General features: G+C 40.8%; 1 protein-coding gene across 3 annotated transcripts in view; it reads left to right on the plus strand.

The window, feature by feature from the left end:
• Window positions 1-20,311, plus strand: part of ATXN7L1 (ataxin 7 like 1) — a 114,604-nt gene that overhangs the window by 63,575 nt on the left and 30,718 nt on the right. For all 3 annotated transcript variants that reach the window (XM_074144675.1, XM_074144676.1, XM_074144674.1), the window contains exon 4: window positions 19,031-19,253. In XM_074144675.1, the coding sequence (XP_074000776.1) occupies window positions 19,031-19,253 (223 nt within the window). The remainder of the gene's footprint in view (window positions 1-19,030; window positions 19,254-20,311) is intronic.

Raw genomic sequence — 20,311 nt, forward strand, 5'->3', positions numbered from 1 at the left:
GAAAATGAAAGCATTGGTTATTACTTCCTGAAACATTTGGTGCAGGTGATCTATCGATGGATCACTTGAGATGCCTAATATTGCAATACGGAAAACTGACAACATCCTGATTGTATCTTAAACAAGAGCCTCGCTCTTGAGAAGATGGATTTTTATTTTCAGATAGTGAAAGCATCATTTTGAATTAGCTTCTGCTGGGTTGTTCGCGTGGTTACTGTGGATCCTTCCCTCCCTCCTTCCCCTTCCCCCCCCAAATTCTGGCGCTCTGTTTTGTTGGAAGTCAACCCTTCCTTAACATGACCCTGTGTTATATTTTAAACATTAAGAACCACACAATGACTTACTGGCCATTCAAGACCTGTGATGTGACCTTTATCGCATCTCACATGAGGCAGCAATCACCACTCACTTTGCAGTCCCGTGGATCCCCAGGATTATGTGTTACATCGTGCTTTGACAGCTGCTCCACGGGCATGAACCTGAGACGTACAAATAGGTATTAGCAGTGCCTAACATCCTAGCTATAAAACGATGGAGGTATGCAACACAACCCAGAGTTTCTTTCAGCCTTCAATTTCTCAGCTCTGCTGGAGCTTTTTATGAGCATATGTTTTTGCTGGATTTTTTTTCCAGTAAGTTTTAAATTTTTTATTTAACTATTTGTCTTATTTACGTGTTGATATTAATTACCTATTATTTCTATACCTATTACTTGTTTCTCTTCTCCTTATTTCTCCTTCCATATCTTACTTTGTTTCATTATTTCTTGGCTTCAGCGATTGTCTCTTCTGAGGCATTTACACCTGCAGTGAATGCTTTCCTACACAGAAATCCCAGAAGCATTCAGGATTATTTTGCTTAGGTAGGCTCATGCCCCAAACATATAATCTGTTTTATTTTTTACTTCAAGCCCTGTGTTCAAATTAAATGTAAAAAAACAAAACAAGAACAAAAACAAACAACAAAACACCAAAACAAAACCCACGAACCAACAGGTCATGCACCTTTATGCACCTTTAAAGATCTATTGGCTAATTTTCTGGGTTCTATTTTGGGTCCAGTGGGTCAGGATGTCTTGAATCCAGTTCTTCTTGAATCTAGAAGGACCTGCAGCGCCTTCTGAAGAGCTTACTTACCGTGACTAATCTTAGAGAAGGCTGGTTCTGTGTTTTCATGCTCCCCGTCCACTTTCTCTCTTCTTCCAAGGCCTCAGGCATACGATTCTGTGATTAAGAAAGAAACTTGAATAAATTGGGGCCATTCCTGCTCCTGCCCCACTGGGATCCCTGCAGAGTCGGGGAGGGTGTGCAGCTGGGGAACGCAGTGCTCTAGAGAACATCTTTCAGCTTAATTTCCTGGAGAACGCCACTCCACACGTGTGCAAATATATAGAATTTAATCCTAAGACGTTTGTAAGTACCTTATGATGCAAGCTTGCCTTTGTCAGTGTGTTTCATGCTGGATACAGCTGTGAGAATAAATTTGCATTTAAACTGGGGTCCCATGCTGGTCTGCTGCAAATTGATGGTTTTAGTGGACAAGCCAACAACTACTGGGCTGCAAGAGGAGTTGCATGTGTGTAGGGAGAGCTCAGGGGCTGCCTTTTTAAATATGGTTGAAACAAATTACTTCTAATAGCATCACGTAGGCATTAAACATACTTCCATTCCAAATCTTGAGAGTTATGCTGAAGGAAGTATTTCAGGTTAACGGGGAACCCTCTGTTTCCAGCAGCAGTCGGCCGGGTGAGGGTTTGGCAGGGGGATGCTTTGACACGCAGAGCTGTGCCGCACAGCAACGCTCAGCTTGTTGATGTAGCTTCTTATTTCGGGTGGTGACACCATAGCTCTGATATCTGCGTACTTGTGAGTACCCAGTACTTGTAAGAAGAAAAATAGGTGATAAAGAACTTAGTGTTTATCCAGCAGCTGACTGTAACAGGATCTTAATTCTGTGTCCATTTGGACACACCGCTGTGTAAAAATCAAAGATAATCAGATCCTCGGGAGCTTAATTTTTAATTACCGGTTCCCATGCATTATTCTGTGGAGCGTAGCAAGTGCTGGAGTCCGTGAGAGATGCGCGGAGCGTGTAACCCTGCTGGAGGTGGCTGGAGCTGCGGTGCTGCTGGCTGGCTGTTTGCTGAAGGACTTGCCCTCTGTAAGCCTTTAAACGAGTGCGGAGCTTGACAACTTTTCCTGAGAAGAATCGAGTGATAAATGACACGGGGTTTTCACGGTGAACATTTTTGCCTTCACCGTGCCAGTCCCGAGCTTTTCGCTGCTTGGGCTTTTCCTGCTCGTCGCGTTGAGCATGGAGGGTTAAAACCCAGGCAGATTAGCGCTCCCCCCCGGGAGCATGCGTCAGTGACCGTGCCTCTTGTTTACGGGGCGCTGCTCGGCGCTGCCGGCGGGCGGCGGGCCCGGGAGGGGGAGCTCCCGCCTCTCCCGGCAGCCGCCCCGCCGCCGCCCGCCGCCCCGGCCCGGCCTCGGCCTCGGCCTCGGCCTCGGCCTCCGAGTCTCCGCAGGGGATCCGGTCAGCAACACCAGGGAAAGGTGCCGCTGGCGGGGGGGGTTTGCAGCGTGGTCTGGGTGTGAGTCTGGGTCGCCGAAGGCCCTGGGTTGGTTTGTTGCCACTGAGAAACCTGTTGCAGGAGCTGTACGAAGTTATAGGACACAACTGTTGCTGGAGAGAAACATCCACAGCTTTAGATACCTGTGTAGTTGGAGGGAGGTGGCACGTATCTCAGGGTTGTCAGCAGCTCTTACAGTGTCCAAACGAGCTGAGACGTTAAAGGGTGCAAGGGGACTTTTACAACTCCCAGGTTTCTCCTGGGCTGAGCTTTGTGCAGCGAGGCTAAACCCAGCTCTGGCCTGGGTGACTAATTGTGGCAATGCCTCCTGTGGACTGAAGACCTTTTAAAACTGGGCTAATGGTTTATAGAAATGTAAGTGAGCAAATCAGAAGTAGATACATGAGGGAGGGGGGAGAACCATAGTTCGTTACTTTAGCATAGAAGGACAAAATAGATTTAATTAAGAGTGTTTTAGACTCAGGTCAGGAAGTGCCAATACTGAAACTTCAAGCATAACTAGAACTTTGGCCCTTGCTTATCTGTACTGGGATTTATTTTTTTCCCCCAACTATATCAGCATGCTGTTGTGCAAATACGATAGCTCGTGTTGCTTACAGTCTTGGAATCTAATATAGTCTGTGATTTTTATTTGCGCAAACCTACACAAATTACTGCAAAGAGTTTAACTTGTGAGCAGACACTAAGCTCCATTTGCAGCTGCTTCAGAAGGTTAAAGAAAAACAGAGGCAGGTAACTTAGAAAATTAGCTAGACTCATATATGCAAAGAAGTTCTTTTGATTTCTCCCTTATGCATAGTATCTATTTGTATGTTCCATGTTTTGTTCTGACACATATATTTCACATGTGATAATGGCCAAAAAAAATAATGCAAGCTGTGTGATTACATTGGTAGTAGGCAGTGTTTTAGAAATAAGTAATTTGTAGGGTTTGGGGGGTTTTGGTTTTGTTTTTTTTTTTTTTTTATTTGACTAATAACATGACAGTGGTACCAAAGCAGTTTAAACGCGATGTGCGACTATAATGGCAAACTGCTGACTCTTGAATTAGCAGCTGTCAACTTTTTTATGGACTCCTATATATATATTCCATAGATCTTTTTAAATAAGAACAAGGCAGGTGCTGAGTGTTTGCTTTTGGAAGCTTTGATATGGTTCTAGATGTGTAAGTTTAAATTAAAAGGAACTGAGTACTTCCATGATACTGAATTATTCTTTAAATATCTCTGACTTCTCTCAGTGTGGAGATTTAACATTGGCATTACCACGTTACCTTTCCTATGCTGTAGTATGAATTACAGCTGAACTACTTGCTGTGTACGTGGATTACAGTCTCCCTCTATTTGTACTAATGAACTTAGAAGGAGAAAAACTTAAAGTTATATATCTCTTCTATATATTTTTTTGAAATGGTTATAACTATGAAATCTAAGTGGCACTAGAAAACTCGAATAGATTTTTCAAAGGAAAAAGAAAACCTACTTGTTTACCTGAAACCACTGTCATCTGGTGGAGGTGGTATCTGTGACATACTATGGCTGTTAAATGAGCTCTGATTTCTGTACAGCTAGAAATGTCCTGAGGTATCTGACCAGTATTGCTTTATATTTGATTAAAATACAAAACTGGCATAGAATAATTTGTTTTAAACTTGCTGTGTAAGAGATTTTGACAGTTAATTATGAAGAGGAAGACAGAAATCATACAAAAGTAGTCCATATCACTACAGCATTCAATAATTTTACAGTTAATGGGGGGGGGAGCATGTAAGATTTGTGACATGTAAATTAGCATGAAATCATTAAAAAGAGAGAGGACGCTGATACAGGATGAATCGCGATTGCTTGCGAAAGCAGGTTCAGCAAGCTTATTTCAATATACTCAGGCTACATCTGGGGGCAGCAATACATGCTGCGCTTGCAGGACGAGCGCAGCCTATTCTAGGAAGCAATTGCTGAAGGACTCAAGGTTATGTTCTGCAATGTGCCCGATCTCTATTCCTACATTGTAATGCAGCCATGTATTAATACCAGGTTGAAGCCAAAGGTGAGCCAGGAATGTTTTGAAAGGGAAGAAGAGCAGAAATAGAAATTGCATCTCTGCTTGATCCATGGTATGACTGCAGCCGTTAAAACACAAGGCCCAGTGCCAGCTGTCACGCTTTGCTCTGGGGCCTTCAGGCCGTAAAATTTCACCCTCCTTTTGTATAGTGCCACCTCTGAAGTTCTCTGAAAGTGTTTCACAGTCTGTTGCTAATTCAGTTCCTGGCTAGAATTGGTATCTTGGGGTGGGGGGAGCAGTAATGGAGCAGAAAGTTTATGTAAGCACAGTTCACATGTATCTGCCTGACAGATACATAGCCAATTTACCTGGAAGTTATAGGCTGGAATTCGCTGTGGCAGTAACACCCAGGAAGGGGAAATACCTTGGGTGTCTTGCCTCAAACCTTAGCGCGTTTGAGGCTTCCAGCAGGGCAGAGAGGTAGTGCAGTGGTTTGGCACCTATGGTCTTTCCTAGTCTGATGGGCCTTAGGGGTGGAGGAGGGCAGTGCTGACCTAATCTTGTTTCAGTAGATAAGAGGTGAAAACTTTTAAACCTTCCATTGATGTTAATTGATGAAAGTTTAACAGTCTTTTGCTCCCTGTTGTTTACAGTAATTGAGTCCTTTCCCTTCTAGTGCTTGTGCTGTTGTTCTCATTAGTATGTAATCTAAGATATAGACAAGACCTGCAAATACTGTATATCAGAAAATATGTGTTCCGGTTTTGTTTGCTGAATGCTACATGGTACAGAATATATTAGTCCCTAATACCAAGAGTAAACTTCATGTCCTAAGGTAAAACAACAAAGAAAGACAGTAAACCTTCTGTTAACTTCTACTGCTATCATCTTTTAGGCAGTAGACATTTAGGTATCTGAAATGTAAGGAGAAATAATAACAACAAAAACTGCCAGAGTTCTCTGATAAGTAATATCTGTCATAGTGAATTTCAGGTTTGAACTATTGTTTTTGTTGAATTTCTTGTTTTTCAGACCTTAAGCAACCTGGAAAGTCAAGGCATTTGGGACTAGGTAGAAGGGAAGGAGGGATAATAAGGTTGTAGATTTAGGATCTTTCCTCAAGTGTTACAATTATGTTCTGGTGGGATAGGTAACCCTCTTCCTCTACCTTGTCCTACACTCTGTGTGCATCTGTTTCTTGCTACAATTTTAAACTACTTGAGCAGTTCTCTGCTACATATTGTGCTGTTCAGCATAAATAAACCATTTTCTCTCAGTATTTAGATACAGTAGGCAAATCCCAGGGATGATATCTCAGGCATGGTTAGTTTTGGTTCATTTGTTAGCCATTGCTGGTTAAATCTGCTGTACTGTCTAGCTACCGATTGGCAGACTCAGCAAAAAGCTTTAGAAAAGATTTGCTCTGTGATCCATTTGCCAAATACAGAGTTTAGTTCCTCCTCTGTAATCAAGCTGGAGTCAGCTGATTATAGCTGAGATTTTTTTATGCCCAGTATCCTGCTTGTTGTCCTTTCCCTGCTTCTTTGGTCAAGTGACTCCCATTGCTGGAAAAAAATAAACTGAATCTCAATCTCCTCCAATTTAGAAGTATCTCTGATTGTCTTTAAATAGTAGGATTTCTTTCAGCTATAGCAGCGTCAATTTGATGAGGAGGGACAACTTCCAGAAGAGTCTAAAGAGCATAAAGTCTCTTCTGGAGTTTGCTGTCTGCTGGCAGATGGAGAAAGGTTTCAGCCCTTCAGCATGAACACAGATAGTCTGATTCAGAGGAAGCAATTGGCAGGTAGGAAATACAGTGTTGGATTTTTTCCACTTCCTTCCCTGTCAACCTTTTTATTTCACTGTCAATTATGCTTTTGGCATTGTGGCCAGGAAAACAGCTTCAAGCTGGATTGGTGTTGTCTGTTGCTATGTTTTCTTACAGTTAGGAAAGCACTTGTGTTTTAGGTTTTCCCTTATTTAGAATATGTGGTTTAAATGACTTTACAGTAAAATCAGAATCTCGAGTGATCTCACAGCACAGCTCAGTCCCTCTGCACGGAGGCCACCCCAGCTGTATTTGGGTTGATTAGCGTTTGCCATGCTGGCTGGTGCCTGGCTTCCTGCATTGCCACAAGTATCTAGTGCTTATCTCCACCGAGCTCCCAAGCTCCCTGGTGTCCAGGCAGAGGATGCAGCAGTGACGCAGCATGGCAGGAATGTACACAGCCAGCCGGGGCTTGACACTGCCTGAGTTAATAAAACTACTTGGGACCCAGAGCACAGGGGTAGCGCTGCAAGGTGGTGGCATCATCTGGAGTCTGTGCCATTTTCCCCAATGCTCTTGCCTTTGGTTGTCTCTGTATTGCATTTCCAAAGTGCCTCTTCAGTCCTATGCTGAAAAAAAGTCGTTGCATAATTTCGGGACCCACGCCATCCCTAGAAGTGTAGGAACACTTGCACCAAGCTGCACCTAGGCTGATGAGCCCAGCTGGAGCTGATTTGTTTCTGCATCTCTGGTACAGATAATCTGACCATGGATAATTGAGTGTTGACTCTATAAATAACCCGCTTTCAAATCCTTGTCTTAAAATTGTTTTCTCGTCTTCCTGTTAGCTTCCAAGCTTGCTTCCTCTGTAATCATTTTTTGGCTGACCAAAGGCTACTCTCATCTCTTGACAAACAGAGGTACTATTCGTTCTTCCCACCTGAAGTGGCATGTTACACCAAGCATGGATGAAGCCAGGTTCTAGCACTATAAAGAGCCAACTAAGCCCTGGTAGAAATAATCACCCTAGTATGTTTTACCTCCACTCCAATTGACTCTGGTGGTTTAGATCAAAAATGACTGATACATATTAAACACTTGATACCTTGGAAAGGTGTTTATTGCATGCTTGTTCTCAGAGACGTCCTGTTGCATATCTCATAGTTAAATGTCTTCAGGTAAAACTGATTCCTTTGTGTGGATTTGCTTGCAGGTTAAACTTCTAATGATCTTGGTTTGTTTGCTTACTGTCCACAAGAATTGTTCTGAGTTGAGCTATTCCTTGCTTTAATGAGAAGTGATTTCCCCCCACCCCCCATGAGTTCATGTAAGTAATTATAGAAAGTCATTAGAGCGCCTCATAGGAAAAATATCCTGTGTCTTCAGCTGGTGAGTGTCTACACATTTATTTTTTCCTAAAAGTTTTTCTAAGATATAGTCTGTGTTTGCTTCTGAGAAGATGCACAGAAAGTTGGAGCCACCTGCACTGGGTGATAAGTTGTTCAAGGTATTGGAAGTAGCAGGAGGGAAAGCTGAATTACGCAGCTGTGCTACGTCGTGGACTTCATGCACCTTGGTAGGTAGTTGTAATGGAAATCATCTGTGTCTTTCCCCAGTGCCATTCCTGCCACATTTAGTACATGACAGAGGCAACATGAGTGGCTGAATAAACTTGGAATGCCATAAATGTAGATCCATACTCTTATCACTGTGTGGCCTTGGAAAATACCTATCTTCACACAGCATCTGAAACATTGACCGTGCTTCAACAATTTTTTAAGTCTCAATTTGTTATTGATTATGTAGTAGGCATGCAAAAACTGAGTAAGGGCTCATCTGAAAGAAATCATTCAGATAGGTAGAAGAGACATTTAAAATTGTAGACATACAACACTCAGGACATACAACAATCCCATTCAGGGCAATGATGGGAAAGCTGTTAGTACTATGGGCAGGTAAATAGTTTGTCAAAAACAATTAGTTTGTAACACGTGAAGTTCATTGCAGTGAAGAAGGATTGAGAAGTGCATTCAGAGGCAGAATATGAAGTTGCCACCTGGACTGTCAGAGGTTGATTTGCATCAATTTCATTCATGTGCAGTTAGGTCTGAGTTTCTTTAGGTTGCACAGTTAGAAGTCATAAATGATGCAAGTTAAAGTAGAAACCGTCCTTTTATATCCTAAGTAGCATGTAAATATAGAACTAAAGAGATTTTTAAGGGAGAGGAACAGATACAAAAAATGCCCTACAAACCCACTTTTGTATTGGGGTATGTCTTTTAGTTTTCTCTGTTCGGTTTTGTTCTGCAGAAGGTTGAGAGTTTGGTTTCTTGTTTGTAAGAGCTATTGTATGGAGTGAGGGAAACATGAACAAGTGACCTCTTCAGGAATTATTTTGCACGTTCACTTTGGAGGCTGTATATTAATGGGTTATCACTTGTGGGTACTCCTGAAGCATTCTAAATAATATATTTTATTATCTACAGTAAATAATATGCCTGAAAGATGAGTGAGCTGGTTTATCTAAAACATCTGGAATGGGGAAATATTCTGCACTGACAGTTATGCTGCTTTTGTAGCAGGGTTTGATAAAGCAAATTGAAACTGAAATATAAACTCATTCAATTTTCAAAACAAAACAGTGTCCTTAGTTGGGCAGATCTGTTTGTTTACCTGGATTTTCAAAAGATGTCAGAATATTCCAGGAGGATTAAATTGATGCATGGGAATATCCATGAGGAGCAGCAAACACAGAAAAGCAAGTAAAAAAAAAACATATATAAATCTAAACTTGATTTTCCTAAAAGATTACAATTATTATTATAATGATAGTACTACTGTATACTGATAGTGTAATGATACTACTACTAACAGTAATAATAGCAAGAAGATTATGTGATTATACCAATTTTGTTAAAGAATTTTTAACTCCACCAACTTGGCTTCAAAATTGCAAAGTTTCAGCAATCTTGTGAAAATCAGCAACTGTGAAGAGACACCTTAATTATTGTGCCCCCAGAGAACAGTATTTCATGTGGCAGTAGCATGCTCATACTGGCAGTTGGCACGTGTACAGACCATACGGAGCTTATCCTGTCTCTTTTGCTGGGCAGCGAAGGGCTGTGGATACGGGATGAAATGGTGAGGGTGCTGGGGGGGCAGAGAAGACCAGGGTAACAGAGATGGAGCAAATTTAGGGATCAAACCCACGGATTTTTAGAAAAATGTTTTTCATAATGTCTCTGCTTATAAAACAGCTTGTTAAGAACTATATTGTTTCACCAGATGCTGGGTTTGGATCCCAAATAGTACTTAAAGCTGAAAAAGCCAGAATGTTTAAACAATAGATTATATACAAGTCCTGCAAAGCTATTATTCTGGGCTAATGTCAGTGAAGTTACCATTTTTGTACAAGTTTCTTCTAAGGAGTGATAAAATGAGCTGGTGATGTGTTATCTTGATATTGAATAAAATCTTACATGATATTATGCACAAAACCAGATCAAGAACATGTCTCCTAAAAACAATAGCTTGTTTTCCTGGAGTTGCAGTACAGCATTGTTTTTTGCCAAACCACCTCAATAGACCCGTCTCACTCTTCTGTGGCTTATCTTTTCTTATCTGAAAATAAATGCTGTTATATCTGTTTGGATTAAGTAAAGCATTAAAGAAGTATCAGTTTTCTGTAATAGTTTTATGATAGATGAGGGGAAACATCTGATGAGTTCCTAAAACAATAAGGTACTTCAATTACTTTTTTTGTTATTTTTTTGGAAATATTATTAAAGATGGAGATACAGTGAAATATTTTACCTGATAGACATAAATAAATAAATACAAATATGTATCATCAGATGACCTTGGATGTGAAAGAGCTGGCTGAGGCCCGAGGAAACAGATCTATTACACAACACGAAGCCTGAGAGGATGGCAATACTAAATTTTCCTGTTTGCAACAGTGTGTTTGGAGTAAAATTATTTAAGTGGTGTGTTTGGAGGAATGAATTGGTGAGTTGCTTTTAAATTTGTATATTTAGTTAAAAAGAGTGCTGTTTCTCTGTTATATTTCAGTGTTAAATGTAAAGATACTTTTTTCTTACATCCAACAAATAGCCAAATGAAAGATTTCTCTTCACATTATCACCCACAAAATTCTGATTTGTCAGCGGTGCTTACCTTTGCTTGAAGGAAAGTACCGTTGCTTGATTGCTAGAAATATTTGAGCATTTCACCTCATGTACCTGCCCTAAGTTTAGGGCTGATAATGCATTTCCTTGCTCCGAGAACAAAAATGGTAGAAATACCATTACCACTGGTCAGCGGGTAATAGGATACCAGTGCAGAGGAGCTGGTGCAAAAGGATGGTGAGGGCTGTCCTTGTAATATAAGCACTGGACACGCGGTGTGAGATGGTATTTACCTCAAACACTCCCAGACGCATCAGGATGTCTCAGAAGTTTCATGTTGGAGTGCCAGAGCATCTCCTCCAACAGAACGGGGAATTTCTGTGTGTAAGCTGTCCTTGCTTTTCCTTGGTAGAATGTCACTCAAAAAAGTGCGTACCCAGGATTCACTTGCTCTGTTATTTCTTTTTTGCCTGGGGATTTTTGGCCTCGCTGAGTTGAGAAACATGTATGACTTAGAGTAGAAAATTTTGGGGTTTTCTGTAGTAGCAGTGCATCAGGTGACAAATGCTGATTGCACATGTGGAATTGTGTCATTACAAGAAGAGATGATTTCCTACTTAAATTTCCAGCTCCTTTTTTTTTTAATCAAGTTAATACCCTAAATCATTAATATCCCCTTTTATAGCTGAAGAAACAGGCCTTGACACCAGAGTGAAATTAGGTCTTCCGGCTCAGCGATGTGAAGACTGACATTGTCACCAGAGCAAGGTTTTCACTCTTCCATTGTTTTCCTGTCTCTGATATGTCAGTGATACCTTGGAGCTTATCTTTAGATCTCGAAATCCTTGCAAAAAAAGTAGACAAGTACCCAGGAGCTTCATTTTGCATTTAGTGTAATTATTCCCACTATTTGAAGCATTTTTTTGCTGTGCTGGTGTTCTGTTTGACCTTTCTCACCTCCCCATGCTTTCTACTGAAGAGGAATGGAAGTGTTCTGGGAAACGCTGAGTGTGTGGCTTTTTATGGAATTTGGCCATTTTTAAGAGATTTGGCCACTCTAAGTATAATTTACTGATACTCTAGAGATTATTCCTCCTGTCTCTTATAATTACCCTGGCAAATGCTAAGTTATCCCATAAATAAAAGATTTTTCAGGAAAACAGCAGGTTCGTCCTACTGTGTTAAACACAAATACCCTCCTTCTTTCCTGAATCAAGAAAGAAAAAATGCAGTGTCTTCCTCTAAATATACACTTGCATTTCTTTGCTGCTTTTAATTTTGCACTGTGGTTCATTTCTGCAGTTACTGAGTTGTATCAACAATTATATATATAAAAAAAAAAAAAAAACAACAAAAAAAAAACACCAACCCCGCAGCCGTTTTCAGCGCTTGTTGTTCTTGGCACAGGATCAGTTCTGGTGTCCAACTGGTAGGACCTGAAACTTGGTGCTTAACAAGTGCCTGTAGTCAAAACAGTTGGTGTGTGCGAGCACTGATCTGGTATTTGCTGCGGCAGGTCATCTGCCTGATTTTTTCCCCGTGTGCAGAATACCTAATCACGTCGCTGTGTTTCTCTGACGGCATCTGTGGCAATGTGAAGCCTTTCACGTTCCAAAAGTACATGTTTACAGTCGTCGTAGAATCAGATTAAGTTGGCAGCCTGCTCCTCTCTGTAAGTGGCTCAGTTTACATTTCTTCTTCTAGCAGGATGTTTTGCATAATTTTGCTGATCCTACTCACTCGTAGACTTTGTGAAATGGAGAATCGTTTTAGTGGGTTTATGTCAGAAAGCGAGGCTTGTGTTTATTGTAAATAAACGCCAGCAGAAGGGTGGTTATTTTAGCACTTGATAATTTCCCAATTATGTCATTTGACCTGGAATGAAGCTTGCGATTGTCGAGCCGCGTTTTATGCAGCGGATCGGTCCGGGGGTTTGAGCTGGCAGTTTATTTCCTTTGTCAGTTTACAAGAAGTATCAAAATGAAACCGACTGTGCTGTTTCCTTTCCAGTGCGCAGCGCAAGAAGGGTGGAACGGTCTGCAGATATTATTTCCAAACTTTTTCAGCTGGACTTGGAATAGTGTTTTGTCAAAAAAGCTGGTAAAGTTATGTTTCGGTCTTGCAACGTTATGCTGTAGTTTTTAGCATCAAATCCAAGTTTATTTTTGCTTAACCTCACGTACTGGCTTTTGTTAGGGTTTTGTAGACTGTGGCTGCAAAATGAAAGTGCTTACAAGGTGTTTATGAACTTTTGTTATGAACCAGCTGCCAGTTACTGCAGGATGACACATTTCTGCAAGCAGTCTAGTTGCTCAGTTTTCTGGTTGCTGGCTGTCGCTTTTCGGGCATGTGTGGGGTTTTTTTCCTGTTTTAGTTTTATTAGAATTAATGCCAAGTACATTTGCAAACTTTGAACTGGGATCAGTACAAGGTGGCAGGTTTCACTTACTATTTACTGAAATTGTAAGTATACATTGCTCAACTTTGCACAGCGGAGGGCTGTGCAAGAAAACGCCTCAGGATATACTGTAACTAGAAAAAGGGTAATTGTGCATAGGTGCTGTATGGAGTTACCATAAGTGACATTTTCATCAACACCAATGTGATACGTTACTGGAACAGAATCACGTTGTGGATGAGATACTAAATTTCATTACCATCTGCTTAAATATTATAAATAGGGAATAACAAACAGTATTCATATTGTGTTAGGGGCGGTCAGATAAATTAGTTTATGCTATTTTAGGTAGAAGGGCTATGAACTCAAGGGTTCTGATGAATACAAGCATAAAAGGAGTTGTATTATTTTATAACGTTTACTAACAGCAAATAACTTTCTTACCTTTCTGGGTTTTAGCAATTATATTTTGTTTGTTTTTACCAAGTGTAATGCCAAGGTATAATCCATAACACGGGGTCTCTGAGTTGTTTGTGGGTCAACCTAAAATTGATTTTTGCTTTAGGCCTCATACGCAGGAAGTCAGTTGGTGCTCAACAAGAGTAATGTTTCAAAATGACTGCTGCTGACAAAGTTCTAGTCTCTCTCTTCTGACAACGTTAGAGGGATTTTTTTGTTGTTGTTTTGTTTCAACTACCTGCAAAAAAAAATACTGAAAGACCAAAGGCATGTCTTTCTCTACGCTCAAGCTGTATCGTGGCTTTTTTCCTTTCCCATCTTCTGTGTCTCACCGATGGAGAAGGCACTAACTGTGGGCAAAAACCGTCTGCTTGATTTGATCAGTTTTGAGTAGCGCGTGTTGGGTAAGAATGGATGTAGGTGGGATATATGAAGAAATGGGTTTTGTTTGTAGTCCAAATTAGAGATATCTGCAGTTTCAGGATCATACAAAGATCTTTTTGGGTACAAAACTACTGCAGTCCAACTGGAAACATATGGTTGGCGTATTTTACTGGCAACGTATTTATCGTTGTGTCGTTGTCTGCAAGGTTTGCTGTGAGCTGAGCGAGTGCCTGATCTTGTGTGAGACAGTCAAGGCAAAAATTTGAGAAGAGACTTTCTACTCAGAATGTGGTTTTGCCTCTTTTTCCCACACGCTGTGCGTGTGGCTCTGGAGCTCATGTTGCCTCTATTGCTTTGCTTTTTTGCTTATGATTAGAAGGAGATGTGGCGTTTCCTGCAAAACAGCTGCTAGTATTCCCTGGTGACCCGTCAGAGAGGATCCAGTGGAATTACAGATTCAAAGGCAGACCTAGAGGACTTTGGCAGCTGCAGCAGAGGTTTTGGGGAAAGGTAGGGCCTTGCATTGTGCAGGATGCAGGAAGGAGGATTAGAAATGGAGTTACAAGGGCATGGGAGAGGAGCTCTGGAGGTTCAGGGACTGTTAAAGTCTCCAACAACATAAGGACTTCACATCTAGCAAACAATTCAGATTTGGCTGAGAAAGTTGGACTCTATCCATGTTTCCATAGGACGTGGAGAATCTCCTGGAATAGTTTAAGATCGCTTGCAATGCTACCGATGCAGAGTTTGTACTGCGCGCTGGGGCAATATATAGTGTTGCGCTTTTAGACTCTTGCCACTTTCTAGAAAAAATAACAGAGATTGATCTGAAATTGATCTCTTTAGAAAGTGCAGTTAATTCAGTGAGAGAGTGTTAAACTTTCCTCTGAGATTAATGTCATTAATACGTTAACTGTTTGACAGCAAAAGTCACATGTTGCTTGTCACTTGCTGCAGTGGCTGTGCTGAGACAGCTGAGAGGTTGCAGAAGGATTAATGCGGTAAAGAGGATTGTAACTTTGATTGTGTTCTCTCTGCTCTTGGATTTGACAGCAACTGGTATTTAGAAACAAAACAGAATATGTGTTGTTATTTATGTGGAGTGTAAACGTCCATTTGGAAGTATTTAAATGAATCGGAAAAGTTCTCTTTCATATTTTAAACTTGAGCCCACATTTCGTAGCGTTGCAGGCTTCTGCAGAAACTGAAATACATATAGAATTTAGGTTAGTATCTTATGAGTGATAACTGGTTTTCTAGTTGCCTTGCAGGATTTTTTCATTTTTAGGGGCAAAAATTTTCATGAACCTGCTTTGGGTTCATTTTTGTCCGGTGACTGTGCCTCTTCTGTATGTAAACAGGGACGGCCATGTCCCGATTTGTGTGTGTGTGTGTGAGTTCACCTGCCCTGCTAGATCTCATCTGTCTGCACGTGAACTGAAAACCAGCATAGAAATTTTTACACAGATGGCCGGTTGTCTCCTGAATGTGTTAGTATGTGAATATCGGATTTTATAGCAACTATTTGGTGTGCAAATGTCTTTTATTCACAGCTTAATTTCTTACATAGGCTGTATAATAGCAGATTTCTATATTGCGAGTAATTCCTTATATATATCTATAAAATACAAATAGACAATTTTGTAGAAATTTTGAAAAAACAGATGTGATATTGAAGTAGTGAAGAAGATGTGAATTTTTGAAAAAACCAGGAAACTCGGTTTGATAGAGGAGCACCCCCACCCTTGTTTAAGCAGTTGATTTTGACAGCTGGCAACCTTCTTGCTTTGTCATATATTCCCATTATTTCTCTTTGAAACTGATTACCAATGTCTAAGGCTGATTCACTACCACATACGTAGTAAGGAAGGAGGAAGTGAGAGGCAACCTAATATTCAGTTATGATTTATGCCCCCACCATTGAGAATTGTCTATGAGGTTTCACGCCTTCGGCAGGTCCAGCCTCCTGCGGCCATGCTTGCCCAGCTCAAACAGGGGGTTTCTGCCCCCTTGGAGGGGCTTACTCTTCCAGCTCTCTACTGTGGCTCTACCTGCAAGGTGTTGCTGTCGCCTTCTCCTGCTCACACTGAAGTGACGTTCACTTACGTGAGCAAACGTGCGGATTTTCCCCCCTCCGAGCAGCATCCGAGAGTGCCATCGGCTGTGTGGCACTGGCCATTCACGTTCTTCCTCCTGTATGACTTTACAGCGGTCGTAATTTCCATTTTGCTTCTAGGAAATTTCAAGAGAAGCTGGGTAATGCTGATAATTCTCAAATATGTGTCAGGGTCTGTCTAAAACGTGGAAGACTTCATGTAGCCATGTTTCAGGGGCGGAGGGAGGTTTGAGAAGGTAAAAGGAAACACTGAATGTAGAAATTGGTTGTGATCACAAGAATGAGCACCAATCTGTCACACTCAGGTGAAATACGTAATCTTGTAACTTTCCCTTCCAGTCTTTTAAGTAAACATTTATTTAAAATAGCACTTGTCAGAGATATATATATTGTCATATCATGACAGTGCCTTTTCCCTCATTTTCTATGTTATAGTAAAAAATCCAAAGTTAATGTACTGTTTTGCTCTTGGGAATTAGTAAATTGAGAAAGCTGTCTAGGGAAAAGCACCAAATGTTTAGCTTCACTGAAAATTCAGTGTAAAGAGACTGTTAAAAAATAACTTGCTATGACGTGATACTTAGATTACTTTAAAATATAATTTTCGATGGTCAGTATCTTGAATGTCCGTCTTTCCAGAAGATTAATTTTAATAACGGAGTAGTGTATTTCACTTCCAAATATATCCATAGGGATGATATCGAAGACACATTTACTGGAAGGCACTCAGTCTTGAGAAAACTGGTAGCTGTGGTGAAGATTAAAGTAATTAACCTTAAATTTATATAGTTTGTGTAAGGAAATAATTTTTTTTCCCAAGTTTCACTTTAGATACAGCTTGGGTTTGTTGGTTACATGGCAGTTCCTTTTCATCAGCCCTCGTGTAATTAATGGGAAAGTTGCAAATTTTTATGAAGCTAATTTAAATTGATGAAATAGTTGCTGAGAAGGTTGGTGAATCTTGAAACAATAACTATTATTTAACGAAATAAATACTCTGAATGGAACTCTGCATTTCAGAGGCAGATGCGTAGCTTAAACAGTTGTTGCCACAAAGGTGAGGTGAAATGAATGTAAATGAACTGCATCCTGCAGAGGACTTTTAAAGGCAGAGGCTGCACGCTGAGCTGCGTGGTGGGGTGAAAACCAGCAAATTGCAGTTGGCATTTGGGGTGTGAGGGGAGCTCATATTTAAAACTAAAAAATATTTTAAAAATTATGTATTTAAAAATCTTTATGTATTTAAATAAAAAAGAACTGTATTAAAAAAAATTAAGACTATTCTTCAGTTGCAGGAGAATCTGGAGGGAATTTCGGCATTTGTAATTAGAGCTGTGAATATGAAGATATGGAAGTGCTTGGTCTTTAATAGAAAATGCCTTTATTTAGTCATTGGATATATAATAGAAAGAGTTTGGAATATAATGATTATTTTTCTTTAAGCATTTGTCTTTGTTCTTGAGGTATTCACCTATTGCAGATTAATCATGGATGAATCCTTCTGCTACTGGCAAGTTTTTACTTGTGAGGATGCCAGACAAATTGTCGTGTTTTGATTCTCTCTGGGAAAATTTTTCCTAGTTACCCTTGCAATATCAAACCGGCGAGCGCGGGGCTGAGGGTGTAAATACAGCCCTTCCCGTGCAGCAGCAGCAGCAGCAGCAGGGCACTGTTGCTTCCTTAACCCGCTTCTGGCTGCCGGGGCGATGCTGTGCAGGCTCAGAGAAGGAGCACCCACTTGGATTCTTCGCCTGAAGTGCTGAAGGCTTTAGGCAAGGAAAAAGCACTGCGTGTTGAAGGAGAAATTCCAGCTTGCCCAAAGTTCCTGGTCTATAATTACATTACGCTTGCTAGGTTTGATTGCTGTGTTGGTAGCGGGGGTACCTGGCTGGTCCCCGCCGGGATGGCTCTTGGTGCCGGGGGTGCCGCGATCCGGAGTCAGCTGCTGCCGGGCACGGCCCTGCTGACTGGAAAATTCCTCTTCCCACAGCCCGGCCCTGCCGCCGGCGGGGGAGCACCAGGCTGGCTCCCTGCGGGGTGATGCCCTTGGGGAAAGGGGGCTCCCGCAAATGCAGGGACAGGACTCTTAAAGATTTATAGCGCCTCTCAGCAAAAACCAGCTCCTGTCTCTTGTAATGTTTTGTGGTTGTGCTCGAGTTCGCAGCACCAAGCCCGGTGTTTGCAGCTCCCTGTGATCCAGCCGATGGGCCATGCACCAGCGGTATTCCACTGGAGAAGTATATCATTTGTAAAGAGTGACCAAATAGCTTCTCAAAACGATCTTTTTTTTTAACGATATCAGGGATAGGACATTTAGATTTAAAAAAAATAATAATAACCAAACCAAACCCAAACAATTTTCCTGAAGTCTGTCTGTCCTGAAGCCTGTCTTCCTGTTGTGGGGTGAGCAAGGCCTTGCTTTTTGCAGTACTGAAGAGGTGTCTCGTGTGAGCACAAACGGTGCTTACACAAGGGCCTGACCTCGAGATGCAATGTTTGTAACTCATACATGAACTTCCTGCTTTTTTGCACTTGCCATTTGCTCTGTGTGGAAAAAACTAAGCTTTTACCCTGATTGGTGCTTGGAGGTAACCTCCAAGCTAGGAACCAGGCCGAGCCTGCCTCTCTGGAGGGGCTGGGAGCAGTAGACCTTTTGCTGCTTTTCAGTCTTCCGGTTCTTTTCCTTATAGCTTCCCATTAAACTTGAACTGAGATAGTCATAAAGTAAACTGCCCAATAACCGGGTCACGTGAATTCTTCATAAACCATTATAGAAGCAATCTCACGTCTGTCAGAGAGAATTTCACCAAGTCATCTGAGCTGTTGTTACATACTCTCCTCTTTCTTCTTTACATGAAGAGCTGGGACACCTCTTGTACCTCGCACAGATGATGGTGGTCGTTTGTTGCTTAAAAAAATGGTTTGAGATTTCTTGTTGAAATTTTCTGGTAGATTATTAGCATTTTTTTTTTACTACGTTTGCATTTTTCAGAGCACTTCCACAGAGTTGATTTTGTTTAATTATCATTTGGCTTGATTACATTGACAACAGTAATGAGCTGTGTTCTTCAGAGTGATGAAATCATTGCAACTAGGATAGAGAGGAACAATTTCCTCTTCCCTCACTACTTTTTTTTTTTTTAGCCTTTGAAATGTTGTAAAGTTTATTATTTTTCCATTACAGAACGAAGACACGGTTCAATGTGTAAACCTTCCCCTTCTCCAGCTTCTCCAGCCTGCAATTCCAGGACATCCCTAGTACAGATGAAACCGAAATCCTGTATCAGCGGCCATAACCCTGTCAGCAGCAACTCAAAGCCATTCAAAACGCCCAAAGACAATCTACTTACCTCCAGTAGCAAACAGCACACAGTCTTTCCTTCAAAAGTATCACGGGATAAACCATGGTAAGTGCTAAAATAATAGTTGCCAAAGATGTTGGTGTTCAAAAAAATAGTAATTATCTCTATGTATATTTCACAATCATAAAAAAATATAATCCATATTGTCATTTTATCTAAGTTTAGAGTTTAAGCCTCTACATTTCCTAAGGGAGGAAACTGGGATGTTTTAAAATTTTATTTATATATATATATAAAATTATATATACATATATATAAAGGACCAAAAAGGACTGAATTGCTTTTCTGATGTTCCATCAAATGTCTGCTTTTCTAAGATGCATATAGCAAGTGAGATATTGACCCAGTTTTCTATATTTAAGGTCCATCTTCCGTTACGGTATCTGCCCTTAAAATGAATGCTGTTAATCAATAGGATATTTTTTTGCAGAGTTCTTAATATCGGCTTAACTGGTGATCATGAAAACTTACTGGTTATAGTCATTTATCTTTAACAGCAGCTGCTGTTGCAGTTTGTTCTGTATTTCGATAATGTTTGATGCCTTATAAGAAGACAGAAGAAAATTCTGGCTGCAGAAATCACTATTTTGGGGGCATCTTACATCATGTACTGTGATATATATACACATATAGGCTTTGAGACTGCCAGGCCCATCCTCCCGTGACTGTGATGATAGCAGCAGAGTGGCAAAAATGTAAATGAAAGCATAACTGGGTCACTATTTTATCCCATGAGAAACTGGTTTGTCTTTAGTTATCTACAGAAAAGATGCTTTGTGATTAGGTGACTAGGTTGGTGACTCGACATGTGGGTTCAGTTCCTGGTTCTGCACAGGCTACTGTTACGCCTTAGTCTCCTCAGCCTCAGTTCTGTGTCTGTAAACTTGAGATAGTAAGACTTCCTTTTTCTTAAATTTTATCTGCTAACTGTAAACATCCTTCCGTTTATATGTAATATCTAGCACAAGAAGGTCATGATTTTAGGTAGCATTTCTGGACACAACTGCCTTAAAGCAGTAAATAATCTAATGCAAACCATTTACTCATGAGAGACAAAGCCTAAACTCAAATTATGTTCAAGTAATAGCTCGTGTTTTCTGCCT

This window comes from Numenius arquata, chromosome 2 (assembly GCF_964106895.1).
Source record: "Numenius arquata chromosome 2, bNumArq3.hap1.1, whole genome shotgun sequence".
Classification (NCBI taxonomy): Eukaryota; Metazoa; Chordata; class Aves; order Charadriiformes; family Scolopacidae; genus Numenius; species Numenius arquata.